Genomic DNA, 16,189 nt, shown 5'->3' with positions numbered 1-16,189 from the left:
TAAAATATAGTCAACATTTAATCAATAAAAAAATATATAATTTTATATTATTAAATATAATTTCACATCATTAAAAAATTAATAATAATTAATTAAAAATCTCGTTAGAATGGGCTATGAGTTAAAAAATGAACATCATTTCTACTATCCAGAATAATCAGATACCAGAAATAATAAACATCTCATGTCATGAAACCACTCATCCCAAAAAATTAAGTTGATAGAAAAAAGGTAACACTAATAGTTATATCTCTAATATTGAATCAGACATCCCTAAACCTCAATTTTACACATTGTACAAATATTTCATTAACTCCTGTACTTTCTCTTAATTAATAATTACAAATCACAAAATTAACCTAACCGCCACACTCTAACACTACCTACTGTTTTAAAAAATGTCACTAGCTTTTTATTTTCAAAACCAAAAAAATATGAATATGGATGGTTCTTTAGGAAGTATGAACGCATTAGATTCCATATATATTATATTCTGGTCCCACCTGGCCATATGGTCGAAAGCTAAGATGCCACACACACTGACTTTAACATTCTATAAATACCCTTTCATCCATGGCGTGTGTTCACCACACTTGCTATTATTCCAACTCATACCTTTTTACCTTATACACCAAATACCACCTTGCATTTCATTTCTTATCACCTTATTATAGCCAATGGCAGATACAATCCAACCATTTCACTGTGCTGAATCCAACAACAACCCCAAGTCTTCAAAGGTCTTCGACATGGATCTGGAGAAGGTAACGCCGGAGGAAGTGGAGGTTTTTGACTATGCCAAGAGGGCACAGTGGCTTAGGGCTGCAGTTTTGGGTGCAAACGATGGCTTGCTATCAACAGCATCCCTCATGATGGGCGTTGGAGCCGTCAAACAAGATGTTAAGACCATGATCCTCACCGGAGTTGCCGGTTTGGTGGCCGGAGCTTGCAGCATGGCAATTGGAGAGTTTGTCTCCGTCTATTCCCAGTATGATATCGAGTTGGCGCAGATGAAGAGGGAAGGCAACACGCAAGACAAAAACAAACTTCCTAACCCTTATACTGCGGCCACCGCCTCCGCCGTCGCCTTCTCAGTCGGGGCCTTGGTGCCCCTACTGGCTGCCGCCTTCATAAAAGATTATAAGGTGAGGTTAACGGTGGTGGTGGCGGTGGTGAGCCTTGCCTTGTTGGTGTTTGGAGGGGTGGGTGCTGTTTTAGGGAAAGCACCATTTGTGAAGTCATCTTTGAGGGTCTTGATCGGAGGATGGTTGGCCATGGCGGTTACTTTTGGGCTAACCAAGTTGGCTGGTCATGTTGGAGTTTGATTTATATATCTTTATATTTTTTTAACACCAGCTCCCTCTAGTTACGTTGGATCAATCTTCTTCTGGATTTGATGCAATTTTTTCCCCACCAACTTTGCAGTGCGTAACATAGTTTTATTTGATGTATGCATAGGATTATACATGTTTATGGTTTATCTCATGTTGTATTGTACCAAATCTAAAGTGGTAATAGGAATATTTGAATAATTTTATTTTTTTATTTTCGATGTGATGCAATAATATTAGTTAGAACTTTTATATTTGAAATATTTGATTCGTTAAAGTATTTGTTAATTACTTTTCATAAGTAAGGAATCAAGTTCCATTTTTTTTTATCTGGATTATATTGGAAGAAATATCTATCGTTAAAATTAAAATAATTAATCTTCATAATTAATAGATTTGATTCCAAGTTGAAAACTGGTGTCAAATAAACAAAGTGTTATATTGGAGCCATTCAGATAAAGATATTTAAAACGTTTTTTTTATATATATATATTTTTAGTAATTGAAATTTAATATATATAATTGATTAAATTATACTATTTTTGTCAAAATTATATTAGACAAATTAATTTAACCAAAAAATTGATAAATTAATTTTTGAATTGGCCTAAATTAATATTTTTTATAAACAATAACTACAATATTCTTATTATAAAAATAATTAATTAAAATACTCTTATTATTATTATTATTATTATTATTATTATTATTATTATTATTATTATTATTATTAATTTTAAAAATTCTAAATCTTAATCCTATGGCAGCATAAAGAGAAGAGAAGGATTATGATTTAGAGTTCTCAAAATTAATATTTTATATATATAATATAAGTATTATTTTAGTTATTTTCTATAATAAAAGTATTGTAGTCACTTTTTATAAAAAAATATTAATTTAAACCAATTTAAAATTTAGTTCATCGATTTTTTAGTCAAATTGATTTGTCCGATCTAATTATAACAAAAATGATACAATTTAATCGATTACATATACTAAATTTTAATTATAAAAAATTATCTTAAAAAAATATTTTAAATATTTTTATGTGAGTAGCTCCCGTAATATTCACCCGAGAATTAATATTAAACTTTTGTAGGGATTAACTTTTACCCTATGATATAACACGGCGTTTTTATGTCATAAATATACTATACCATTCTTCAAATAATTAATTGAGAAAAGAGTGAATGAAATGGAATTCAGCACGCAATAATTCCAACCTCTTGCTATATATAGGAAGTACTTTAGTTCAAATCTAAAGAAGATATATAAAGTTTTTTTATTTTGGGAAAAGAATAAGACATACCGCTAAAAATATGATACAAAAAATAAAAATATAAAAATTAATATTTTTATATTTTGATTATTGATAAATTAAATATAATATAGAATAAATAATATAAATTTAATTATTTTATTTTTTTTACACAAAAAAATAATATAATAAAAAATATAATCATAAATTAATAGTGAAAATAATAAAAAAATTATTTCTTTTTAATGTATGTCTATATATTCTTTCTGGTATAAAAGATACAAAATATATTAATTTAATATTATAAAATATAATATTTTATTTATATTTTTGCCTGTCAAATATAATTTTATATTCTATATTTATATCTTAGTATTTATGTGCTCGTAAACTAATGCAACCTAATGTACTTTTATAGTTAAATTATAACTCTCTTTTTTTCTTGGAAGTTGAATAGTAATTAATTTAATAAATAAGGTTAAAGAGAAGAATGCATGATTTGGTAAAAAATTGACTTTGCAAACTTATATTGCTACAGCAGCATGTGGTTCTTTAATTTCTATATATGTCATAAAATTCTTCGGATCTTAAATTATTAGAAGTACATTAGTACTATTAAAATTTAAGTTACTATTACTGACACTTTTTTTTTTTATTGCATGTTGTTGTGACTAATTTCAGTCAATAAATAAGTAATTATTTGAATCACATGATCAAGATTTTTAGCATCAACTTAGTTTTACTCATAAGGTTAAGGTGTTATTATCAATAAATTTTATTCTATATCTTAGATATTGTCACAATTCGAGTAATATATGTAATTATGTATAGCTGTAACTTTAGTCTTTTAAAAATAAATTAAAAGACTACTCATCATATGATTAATAAATTCTAATGCAACTCATTGTTAATTAAGTTTAATCAATCTATCTTTGATTCAAAACGTTTGTAATAGTAATATAGATGGTGGCATTATTCAAGTAAACATTAATGGTGATCCAACCCCTTAGCTTCTACCAAAATCTGTCCTTAGTAATAAAGCTTCTAACAATGAAACAAATTAGGAATCCTCAGCAATAAGAAGCAGGTAGCATTTGGGCTGCGCATGCATGCTATAATACAGGGGATCTTTATTTATGTATTTATCTTGGTTTAACTGGGGATGTTTAATTTATATTATCACTATTATTATTGGATATGGAATATATAAGCCCTGTTTTCTTTTTATATTTACCACAGGATAAGAGCACACCTTATAGTTAAGCCTATGTTTTATGCACGAACACAAGATTAGCGGAAGGTAAAATTGGATTAATAATACTTTATACAATATTAAAAAATATTACTATTCAATTTCATTACGGTAGTGTCTAATTAACCTAGATAATAAGATGAAAACTCTTATTTTAAGAGAATGATTATCGGATAAAATTAAAAATATCGTATAAACATATAACAATAATGGCGTTCATTATAATTATATTAGAATGCATCTACTAATTTCTTATCTCTTTGATCATCATATGTTCTCGATCTCTCTTCTTTATGTATAGTATTTCATTTCATATTATAAAATTTAAATTCTATGTTGGAACTTAAACTCTTTATTCCCCTATCATGTATGTGAAAAGAGTTCGTCATAATGCGTATGTCAAATAGCTTAGTATAACCTGAACCTGAATCTGTTCACACGAAAACTTAAAGAAGGAACATTGAAACAGTAGCGAAAAGGTGAATTAAAAGAACAAAGTTCTCCATAAATTAGAATCAAAATGTGTACACCATCGAGTTGGAGTGTCCCCAAAACAAGTTAGCAATAATGCCTTTCTCCCCGGAAAAAATTATTAATAATATATATATGGATATGAGGGATATATATTGCACATTATGTATAATATAATAAAAATAAGGTGAACTCAATAATTATAAACTTTATTAGCTATCTAATTGTGAAATTGACATACATATTAAATTGATATACAGTTTATATCCTTTATATAATGAAAATCTGCAATCTAGCATCTTAATAATTTCATCAAGATATCTGATATTGAAAAGAAAAAGAAAAAAGAAAAAGGTAATGTGAATTATGAAAGTAATTAAAAGTGAGATTCACGCGCTTAAGAAAACTACAATATATGATAGGATCGGAATAGTTTTTTCTTTACCAAGGTTGACTGCAAATCCATGGGTACCTACATGATACATTTATACGAATATGCTACTTGTATACTAAAATTAATCACTAAAATAAATTATTAATATAAAATATATATTAAAAATAAATTAAATTATATATATATATTTATACATAAATATATTGATGATTGATTTTAATAGCTGATTTTGATTCACGAAAACATTTTTATACATTTATTAATGAATTATGTTTCGATTAAATCTCAAGGAATATTAGTTGGAGCTTTTGGCGCAGTTGAGTCCAAAGTTGCAGCGATATAAAGTGAATAATTCAGAATGTAAGTGACTAACCGAGTATATACAAAATTAAATTATATCACCGCAGCTTCATTAATTTAGCTACTGAAGTTGCACTAATAAAAAGTAAAAACTGTTTTGGCATAAATCCAGAGGCTATTTAATAAGCATAGATTAAGCAACACGTTATGTTCTCTAACCATGACCGTCCATTAAACATATTCAATATGCCAAATACCCATTGTCTTGTCTTGCATCATGCATTCATTAAAAACATATTACATGAAAAACATATTTTTTTAAGGAAAAAAAATCTTTTAAAAAAAGATGTAGATTACAACTTTTCAAAAAAGATTTTTTTTTTAATTTTCTAGTGCTTTTACTTTTACTACTAAAAATTGGATAAATACACTAAAAAATAAAAATAAAAAATTTTTACAATTTTTTTTTATCAAAATAATAGTGCCCAAACAAGCACTAAGTGTTATTCCATGCTAGTATTTTAACATATGTGCGTTTTGAAATTTTGATTATCAAATGATGTTCTATAAAATTACAATAATTAGTTTCTTAAGAATGCATTTTAACATTTTAATTCTCAGGTGATTTTTATAATATTTTATGCTTACAAAATTTTCAAAGTATCATAATTTAATCCACCATCAATAGTTTGTTTTATTTCTCCTAAATAGTTAATATATAAGATAGATAAATTTTCTGAATGAATGTTGGGAACAAGCTAATATCTAAAAATTATCTGCGAACTAATTACTATCAAGTGCAAATAAAAATGTCAATAATAGGGGAAACCAATAGATTATCAAGTGCATCAAAATCTCGATAAAACATGGATACATATATGCCCCACCATAAACCAACTAAAACCTTGAACCCAAGATTGGGAACCTGTTACAACTTTCACTTGCCCTTGTGCAAAGGGCAAAGACAACAGGTTTCACCCACTTCTGAGGCAATGCAATATTGTTGAAACTTGCCATCTTTGAACCATTGAGCGCGCTTCTCCACAAGCTCGTTCAGAAAATCATCAAGCTTACCCTTAGTGACATTTGGCATCACCACCACATGTGCTATGTTTCCCTGGCATGCCAACTGCCACTTCCGTACAAACTCCTCATCATGTGGCCTCTCAAACACAACTGTGCTGCTCAGCTCATTAAGCATTGCACCAACTCCGGCCTCCCTAAGGCGGTCCTTGAAGTAGTGTGCATTCCTCAGGCATTTCTGCACTTCTTTCTGGAAACCTCTGTATCCTTTCCGGTTAAGCGTATACCAAAGGAATATGGGAGCATGGCCATTCCGGCTACCCATGATTGTGGCATCCCTAGAAGCAAGGTATTCTACATTATTGGAAAGAACATTGATATGCTCCAATCTTGTTATCTGAACACCACAAGGCATTGGGCACCCCACAAATTTGTGGCCAGAAACACTAACACTACCAATGGGCTTCTTAAAAGAAACTTTTGGTGCCTGATATTGCAGAATACAGAATAATCAACATCATTGCTTATATAAAACAAACTCAAAAATAAGATGGCAAGATGTACATCACTAAAGGAATTGGTCTCAAATCTTGTTTTGGCAAGCAATTAAACTTGTAAATTGTTAAATGCAAGACAAACAACAATGAGCTATAATAGCATAGACAAGGTTATGTGCAAGAACCAAAATGCTATTTGCTGACATGGAAAACAACGAATTACAACAAAAGTAGAATAATACATAGGAGTTCCAATTAGATAACAGAGGGATAGCAAATATGACTTCAACAGCACATGTCTGAAGTTTAAAGATTTCTGGTACCGTGAACAAGAGAAACTTACAAGTTTCACAAAAGGCATCATGAGACCAAACAAGGCCCCATCACAATGGATGTAGAATTTGTCACGTGAAAATCCAATATCTTCAAGTGTCTTTATCACCAGATCAAGATCATCCACTGCTCCTTTGACAGTTGTACCTGCAAAGTTCCATCTGTATGAGTCAACATCAGCAAAGTAAAAAAAGGGCGGGAGAGGAGGGGCAATAGAGATAAAGAAACTTGCCTATGTTCACATTTACAATAGCTGGCTTATCTTTGTGAAGAAGCAGCTTGGCCTTAAAATCATTACAATCAATCTCTCCGGTATGAAGAGTTGCAATCTTCACACAATCCATTCTGTACATACGTGCAGCTTTAAATACAGAATAATGTGATTCTTGTGAGGCGTACAAAATCCCATCCGGAAGGACCTCTCTCCTGCAAATGTCATATTTAACAATATAATCGTGTTCTTTCCAAATTTGCAAAATGTTGAATAAAGTCAAACTTAAAACTAACCCAACTAGGATGCCATGGAGATTGCCCTCAGTACCACAGTTTGTCATATAGCCCCAGTACTCATCTTTCTCTATTTCCCATAACCGGGCAAACCAGTCCAAAACACCAACTTCAAACTGCCGGGAGTGGACTCCATAATTGCTTTCAATGAATGGATCTCCCAGGTTGTTTATGGAGAAGTGCTGAAGTTGAGAGAGTGCACCGTAGTCGAAATCCAAATTATAGGGGTAACCTGGCATAGATTGTTCACAAATTACATGAGTATATGACTATATGAAATAGCCTATAAGCTCCATAGGTTAAAAGAATGAATATAGGCCTTGAAAAGCTACACATCTTCTAGGTAATTTTTGCACAAAATGGAAGCCAGAATAATATAGATGCATTAATGAACTGTAATGGATCATAAACATTTTTTGTTTCCCTCTAACTAGTGAAAAAAACACTCTTCATGTAATAGACAGGAAGACTTCTTCTGTTATACGTGATTGAATGCTTCATCTACTTCCTCACACAGGCACAGCAGCCTCAAATGCATCTCATTCTTCGCCAAAACATTAAACATAAAACAATCTCAACTACAAATGAAGGATAACTAAAACGCACATTGTGGGTTGGACAACGAACAAGTTTGTATGCACGGACACTATCAAATCTCAATTATGATTTTTAAGCACTTTGTTTTTTGAATCAAAAATTAAAAAATGTTACATTATATTTGTTGTGTTCAAATAAAACCACCTGGATAATTAGAAAAACGTAGCAATAAAAACTCAGCAGCTGGAATACTAGGCAAACAGAGAATAACAGGGAAGCAGGTGAGGTTAAACATGTAGTATAAGTTGGTGCCAAGTATTGTATACCATCAAGTTAACAAACTTTTTTGTATGTCAAGTCAGAAATCACAGGGCCGAAAGTTGCATAGAAATGAACAGAATTACAGAAATACTAGTTGGAACAAACAAAAGCAACGATGATATCCTATCATGAAGCATTTGCTATGTGCTAAATGCAACAAGGTAAATGCAATCAAGAAAGCATAAGATTAAAAGAGCAAATGCTGTCAAACCTAAATGATGTTTTGTCCTTTCAGTCAATGATTTTTTGTATTTGGACAATACACTTGCCATGTAAGCATCCCTTTCCCCAGTAATCTCATCATCTGCATCAGGTTCTGTAACTTCTAGACACAGTGTGTGAACATTTTTTCCCAGTACAATAGCTCTTTTCACGTTCTCACTTTCTGCAACTGTGGGTGGCACAGGTTCTTTGATCACAGCTGACGCATCAAAATCCTCGGGCAATGGTTCAACTGTTCCGTTGGCGCCCAAATGGCCACTTCCAACCATTTTGCTGCTCGCAACACAAGATTACCTGTAAGAGATGGAGTCCAGGAGTGAATTGAGCAACAAAGTCCATGGTTAAATAAAGCAGCCATCCCTATTTTCCTTTTAGTGAAAGCATTTTCCAATTTCTATACACAAAAAAAAGGATGCCAGACCAAATCACGATTACCACCAATACAGGAAACTCACACAAATCTCTTCATTTCATATACATTACTTTGAGTCATTTATGTACAGAATATAAAAATTATGACATAAATGAATATCACAGAGATTTATGACACAAATCCTTGATCCGTTATTTCTGCAGCATTCATTATTGCTCAATATATTAATATCTCTACAGTACACTTTTTAATGTCAAAATAATTGCCAAAGGAAGCTGACCAAAACAAAACGAAACGAAACACACTGTACATGCATTGCACAATTCCCGAAATGGATAAATTCAGAAAGCAAGATTTAAATATATAAACTCACTAACTCAGGCAAGTACGATGCAAATTTGAAGAGGAAATGTTCAAAGTACAGCTAAATCCACAAAATTCATAGAAACGAAATACGGAAAGGGAAAAAATGAAGGAGACAGAGGAAAATGTCGGAACGCGAAAAGAAGAGTGAATTGAGAGGAGGAGAAGGAGATAGATCTAAGAGAAGAGGAATCACTGACCGGAGCGTGAGATTAATTAAAGGAGGGACAAAGGAAGCTGATGATGCGAGAAAATTGGGGGGCGACAGAGAGAGAGAGAGCGCGACGAGGTGAATGCCGCCATTTATAGCTATTAGCTAGTTGCTTTTCGTGAGTCACGCGCTTTCACGCACACTGCATGTGTCTGAGAGTTATTTTTTTTGTTAATTTTGGGTCTGGCCGGACAGATCCAACCCGGGACCCGGAAGGCCACTGCCCCAGATTCAAACCCATGAGGACCGTTGGTGCATGTTGATAATTTGGGGCCAGCCGAATCTAAAACCCTGGAGTATGATTGCAAGGCCTAGTTTTGTTGGTAGAACGGCGGAGATAGCGACATTGCGTTGCGGAAAGGCGAGACAAGCGAAGTGTCAACTGCGGTTAGAATGACGGTGAGTCAACAAAGACGCGGATTGGCGCTGCTGGGAGACGGGATGTCGTCGACGGCGAGGTTGAAGATGCAGTCCGATCATCGCGCTGCGTTGCTGAGGAGATGAAGCTGCAGTGAAGGCCAACAGGTTCAGCCTCTCTCGCGCATAGGGGGTGGAGAGCGGGTTGGTTTCGGGTCGGTTTTGGAGTTGGGCTGGGCTGTTGGTCTCTGTCAAAAAAAAAATGATTTGGTGATATTGATACTATGAATGGGATGGAAGAGATTGTGGGTGAAGCTTTTAGTTGAGGACAATTTAGGGTTGTTGCTGAATGACATTGAAGATTGTCCTGGGGCATTGGAGATGGTTAAAGCAAATAGTGTGATGGATTTCACTCATCATAATAATAATCCACCATTAATAAAGCATGATCATATTTCTCCAATAAAAAATTATTTATTTCATATGCATATTAAAAATTTTATTAAGAATAATAATAATTTGTCTAATCAAAATAATTTTTGAAGATTTTTATAATAATAAAAATTTATTGAAAATTAAGCTGTCTAATTTAAAGTTCTTTAAAAATAGTCACCAAAAAAAGTTCTTTAAAAATTAATTTAAGTGCTTAGTTTTATAAATTTTTACTCATTAAAATAAAAATAATTAAAATAGCAACTTCAAAAATATTTTGGTTATGTTATTTTTAATATCTTTATATTTTTATTTCTCTATCTATTAAATGTTTACTTTTTGTTTTTCTTAATATCACTTAAGTTTTGTTTATTTTCATATATTATACATGTTTATTTATGTTAGCGCAGATGTTTACTTATTCATATAAAATATAAAGTAACAATGTAGATGTGTTTAAAGGTTGCGAGAACCGGACCGGTCAATAAACCGGTGAAATCACTGGTTCAATGGTTCATTGGTTCGACCGGAATTCAACTGAGGTTCAACCGGTTTAATTAAATATTAAATAAAATTATTAAAAAACTTAAAATAATCTTAAGTATATAAATTCAATAATTTCTAACTTAATAAAATTTAATATTTCACATAATAAATTATCCATTACTCTGCACCAAACAATAACAATAATTCTTCCTTTTCAGTACCAACACAGATAGTGCCTCATGCCTATGACTCAGCCTTTGCCTCTCTTCAATTCCAATATCCATGGCCTTTAGCCTTTGAAGGGTTTCCAGAAGATAGAGCTGCAAGTGCTTCTAAGAGCCATAGCCAAGCAGAGAAAAGAAGAAGGGACAGGATCAATGCACAGCTTGCAACTCTTAGAAAACTGATTCCTAAGTCTGATAAGGTAATATTGTTTTTCAAAAATTCATATTCCAATATTGTCATAGACATAGTTAGTTACTTCTCTCCTTTTTGGCAAAGCATATTGTTTACTTTTACTTCTATCAGTTATGCTATTCAAAGTTTAGATTTTCTTTTTCACCCCTTGAATTCTAGCAAGAAAATAGAAATTACCTACCTTAGGAAAATGACATGATATGCAAGGTATCATTAGTTTATGCTATTAATAGCTTTAATAGGTTCCATGATAGAACTTAAAGCATTTGAATTCTACTTCATCAACCTTGATAGATAGAGAACTAGAGAAGCTATACATGTTTTTGTTTTCTAGACTGCATAAATTCCATAATTGATTATGCTTTCAAAATCAATTCAACTATAAGTGTAAGAGTAATATAAGTTCAACTTTGAATTATGCCCGACTGAATACTACAAAAGCAGAATCAAATTAATTAAGTTTTGTTGCGGATGCAGATGGACAAGGCTGCATTACTAGGGAGTGTAGTAGATCATGTGAAGGATCTAAAGCGAAAAGCGATGGATGTGAGCAAAAGCATCACAGTTCCAAGTGAAACTGATGAAGTAACAATAATAGAGTGTGACCCTGATCAAGATGAAAGGCTATGCTAAAGTGAAGATACTGAAGCACAACATTGTAATTTCAGTTTGCTGTGATGATAGACCAGAACTTTTCAGTGAACTCATTCAAGTCCTAAAAGGGTTGAGGCTCATAAATCAAGATCAGAACATATTCAGAAGCAGCAAACAGCTAACAGAAGCAGCAAAACATACTCAAAATAAAAAACATCAGAAAATCAGAATCCAAAATCAAGAAGGCAGCATAGAACAGGCGAGCTCACAGAACCTCAGAAAATCAAAATCCAAAATCAAGAAGGCAGCATAGAGGAGACAGGAACAGAGTCTTACCAGCGAATGAGGAGGCAGGCTCGGCCGGTGGTGGTCGCGGCTGCTGTGGATGGTTGTGGGTGGCGAATGAGGAGGCGGGCTAGGTGACTTTCGGCGACGAGGAGGCGGGCTCGGCCAGTGGTGGTCGCGGCTGCTGTGAGTGGCTGTGGGTGGCACTCGTGGCCTTCGTGGGTGAATGGAGGCTGGCGCCCAATGCACTTGGGGAGGGGAAGAAAGGGGAGAATGGGGGGTTACTCAGATTAGGGTTAGTGCTTTGGGACTTTTGCGTACGCCTTTTTTTTTTTTTTTTTTTTTTTTAAAAAAAGCCAAAACGACGTCGTTTGGCTAGTGAAGTTGCAAACCACTAAACCGCAAAAAAACTGAACGGTTCTTTCGGTTCGACCGGTTTTTTCACCGATTTTTTACCAAGTGGTTTTTTACGTTACCCGGACCGGCTAAATAACTAGTTTCCGGTTTTCCAATTGAACCGGTCAGTCCGATCCGGTTTTCAGAATTGTTCGGTTTTTTTGCGGTTTAGTGGTTACAAACCGCCGTTTTTACCCTGACAAAACAGCATTTTGGTTGGTTAAAATAGTAGTTTTAGTTGGTTAAAATGGCGTTTGAAACCGCCATTTTTACCGAATTAAAATGGCATTTTATATTGTTTAAAATGATAGTTACAAACTGCCCTTTTTACTGAATAAAAGTGACATTTTTATCATTTACAAAGACAAATTTTAACCGTCATTTTTATCAAATTAAACAAATAATTTCTTATTAAATTTTTTCAATAACAAAAAATCAATATTCATAAACAAAATATTATATAACTCATAAACAATGTACTAAACATAATATATTATTTTAGTATTAAAAATAAAAAGTAATCACCTCTATACAAATAAAGTATCTAACATAACATAATTTTTTAATTATAAATGTCTTAACATATAGCTCTTAATACATAAAATCTCAATCATAGTTTTTGGTGTACTTTGTCATGATATTCTGTCCTCACTCCAATCCTTCTTTTGTCTTGATTATTTGCTTCTAGAGTGCTTATTTTCATGCCCAATTTTTGCCTCCTGAAAGAAAATCATGTTCATTTTAATTATTTGCTTATAGAGTGCTTATTTGCTTAAGGATGCCAAGCTCATTAGAGTAATACCCAATATTAACAATACAACACGATATACAAAAAAGTTTATGGCAGGAGCAACTCCCTTAAACTGTCAATATCACTCTGTCATTGAGATTTAAAGCTCAAACTTATGAAATTACTGATGCATTACCTGAATTTCTGTTCTCAAACAGCCATTAAAGCAACCACAGTGTATCCGAATTGGCGAAGAACAGCTCCAACTTTAACATACTGCTGCCATGGAAATCTGTGACATGAATGCCTTGGCTCCCAACTTGCATGTAATGCCTATCTAAATTACTAGAAGATCTTCTATCATCAATACTTCATTGGAATAATGAACCAAGGAATGATTAAATGGACTTGCCAACATTTCATCAGAGGATTTTGAATCCAAAACAGCTTTATAGCCTTTGTATATTGGATCTTCAGACGATTTGTCCTCTCCAGAGGCTTCAATTTCTCCATAAAAATATTCATTCACACAAGCTGCAACATATCTCAGCATGGTTAAGTGCTAATTATGGCAAATTATCAATTGATTGTATATATATATATATATATCACCTTCTAGTGATTTTTCTAGGCCTTCAAGCTTGTAAACTGTTGAATTATGGAGATCTTCCCCTGACCAATTGAGAATATGAGCAAACTCATGAGGAGGCAAATGCCACAGCCTATAGCAATGGTGTAGATTCTGTCATGTGCAATCTTCAATACATTGTCAACCCTATAGCTTGACACCGTAATCAAGTTGAAGGTCAAGAGGAATATGATTATGCCATAGTCATAGTTCTTCTTTATATAGGGAAAGAACCTTGTATAAGTAGCTACAGCTCCTGGCTCAAGGATAACAAAATAAACCTCAAAATTATTAGTCATCACAACCTTCTTGCTACTCAATTGTCACAACCATTATTAAAGTATATACCTATAAGAAAAACTGCAGCCCCAATGAAAATAGCTTGAACCACCCTACTACATGCATTTGCAATATATCCAACAATAAATGCCAAAGACCTTGCTAACAGTGTCCCTAATCCTCTATTCAGCCCTTTGCATAAAATTGCTCCTGCACCCATCACAACACAACCAATATATTTATATATACAAATTAAATTTTAAAAAATGGGTGTTTATTTTAAATAAAATAAAAAGTAATATTTTATCATTTTTTTTATGAAGTGCAAAACTGTTATTCTAAAACACTTAATCATCACTCATTAATTATCCTTTTCAATTAAATCTTCTTCCTTTTCTTTATTTATTTTGGAAGAATTACACTAATAGATCAAGTGGAGGCAAACCTCATTAACAAAAATATATAATTACATAAAATCATCACTCCTGTTCCATATATATATATATATATGAATAAGCTAAGATCTATATTATTAGAACATTGTAGTAATATATATATATGGTGAAATCTCTGGTGGCTAAAATATTAATGGCTAAAGATGGCTAATAGTTGACTTTCAAATAAAATAATGATATTTGGTAGATTTGGTTTCACAACTTTTCAATAGTTTGAATGGTGGTTAAGAGTGTGCAATAATTACTAAGAAGTTATCACGTGGATAAAATTGTCATTTGAGGTTACCTTATGTGTTGTTGGATCTTGAACAAAAATATTATTGGACCATTATACAAAATAAAATCAAAACTGCACAAACATGAGGTCCAATAATTTTTTTGGCATAATTGTAAAATAAAGTTTCTTTCTTCAATAATTTATTCCTTAGTTTGTTTGTATTTCTCTAAAAAAATAACCGTAAAAAAAATATTATAATGCCTTAAAAATTTTATTAAGGGAACAAAATTAATATTTTTTTACGACATATATTTCTAAGATTTATTTTTTATATTTATTTAAAAAAATTGTTGGATTGTGAGACTGTTCGGTTTTTTTTAATAATTATACAAAAAAATAATAATGAATTAATATAAATATATTAACATTTGTAAAATACATGTTATAAACATTAAAATCAGTCATCAGTATAAAATATATGTTAGAATATAAATAAATATTTATTATCTATTATATATTACTGATTTTACAACTAAAATATGCCATATGTTATTTTTTCATTGCAATTAAAATCAAATTTTTCTCTCGAAAATTAAAGAGTTCTCTCATCCTCTCTTTCCCTTTCTCTATCTCTCTCATTTCTTCACTCACTCTATCTCACTTATATATCATTATCAATTACTAATTATAAATTTGACAATCAAAATATACAACATGACATTCTCTAATTACATTCAAACAAAATTAAAATTCTGAAATTGAATATAGCTATATTATATATTATATTTATATATTACTAACTAATTTAATAACTAAAATGTGTCACATGACACTCTCTTATTAAAATTTAAAGAAAATATTTTCTTCCAAAATTATTAAATCTCCTTCTTACATTCTCTTATCTACCTCTTTTTTTTTTCTATTTCTCTCTATCCTTCGCACTCTATATATAATTTATATTTTATATTAGAAATTTGACAAATCAAAATGTGTCACCAAATATTATTTTATTGTAATTAAAATAAAAAATTTTTTAACTTCCAAAATTAACAAACTCCTACTCCCATTCTTCTTTTTTTATCTTTCTCTCTCTTTTCTCTCATTGTCTATTTTTCTCTACCATTTTATTCTACAAAAAATAAAATTAACAACATAATATAATTTAAATAAAAAATTTTATTATACACATATTTTTTATTTAGCTTTAAATTTTTTCTACTTATCTTTCTAATTTATGTTTTCACTTTTTTTTTTCAAATATTTATTGTATATAATTTAAAAACATACTAATACTGTGATTAAAAGTTAGAATTGATATAAATTTTTTTATGCTAATATCTAATTATATTTTTATATATATAGAATAATAAATATTATTTTTAAATAACAAGCATAAAAATTAATTATTTTTATTTGTACAACAAACTTAACACCTAATTAAATATAAGAATATACAAGTTATAAATTCTTTCAAATTTTAGATAAAGAATGTTAAAATTAATTATTATTAAAAAGTTAAA

The 16,189-nt window shown here is 31.3% G+C and overlaps 2 protein-coding genes and 2 pseudogenes across 3 annotated transcripts; 2 read left to right on the top strand and 2 right to left on the bottom strand.

The window, feature by feature from the left end:
• Window positions 1-590: 590 nt before the first annotated feature.
• Window positions 591-1,592, top strand: LOC112786756 (vacuolar iron transporter homolog 4). The gene has a single exon (XM_025830130.3). It carries the CDS (start codon window positions 678-680, stop codon window positions 1,323-1,325), a length of 648 nt encoding a protein of 215 aa, XP_025685915.1. The 5' UTR covers window positions 591-677; the 3' UTR covers window positions 1,326-1,592.
• A 4,224-nt stretch (window positions 1,593-5,816) lies between these two features.
• LOC112782418 (serine decarboxylase 1) lies at window positions 5,817-12,285 on the bottom strand. Of its 2 annotated transcripts, none has more exons than XM_025824778.3 (6): window positions 12,016-12,285; window positions 8,436-8,740; window positions 7,367-7,598; window positions 7,092-7,285; window positions 6,870-7,006; window positions 5,817-6,516 (listed from the first exon to the last, which is right to left on the bottom strand). In XM_025824778.3, exons 2-6 carry the CDS (start codon window positions 8,713-8,715, stop codon window positions 5,944-5,946), a joined length of 1,416 nt encoding a protein of 471 aa, XP_025680563.1. In that variant the 5' UTR covers window positions 8,716-8,740; window positions 12,016-12,285; the 3' UTR covers window positions 5,817-5,943. The 2 variants fall into 2 exon arrangements, with proteins under 2 accessions (XP_025680563.1, XP_025680562.1); XM_025824777.3 differs by lacking the exon at window positions 12,016-12,285 and adding an exon at window positions 9,383-10,107.
• Window positions 10,844-11,992, top strand: LOC112785416 (transcription factor bHLH51-like; annotated as a pseudogene).
• Window positions 12,286-13,198: 913 nt separating the features above from the next.
• Window positions 13,199-14,334, bottom strand: LOC112785415 (aluminum-activated malate transporter 14-like; annotated as a pseudogene).
• Between the last annotated feature and the right edge of the window lie 1,855 nt (window positions 14,335-16,189).

This window comes from Arachis hypogaea, chromosome 20, assembly GCF_003086295.3.
Source record: "Arachis hypogaea cultivar Tifrunner chromosome 20, arahy.Tifrunner.gnm2.J5K5, whole genome shotgun sequence".
NCBI classification, from domain to species: Eukaryota; Viridiplantae; Streptophyta; class Magnoliopsida; order Fabales; family Fabaceae; genus Arachis; species Arachis hypogaea.
This window is presented reverse-complemented; position numbering and strand designations above follow the sequence as displayed.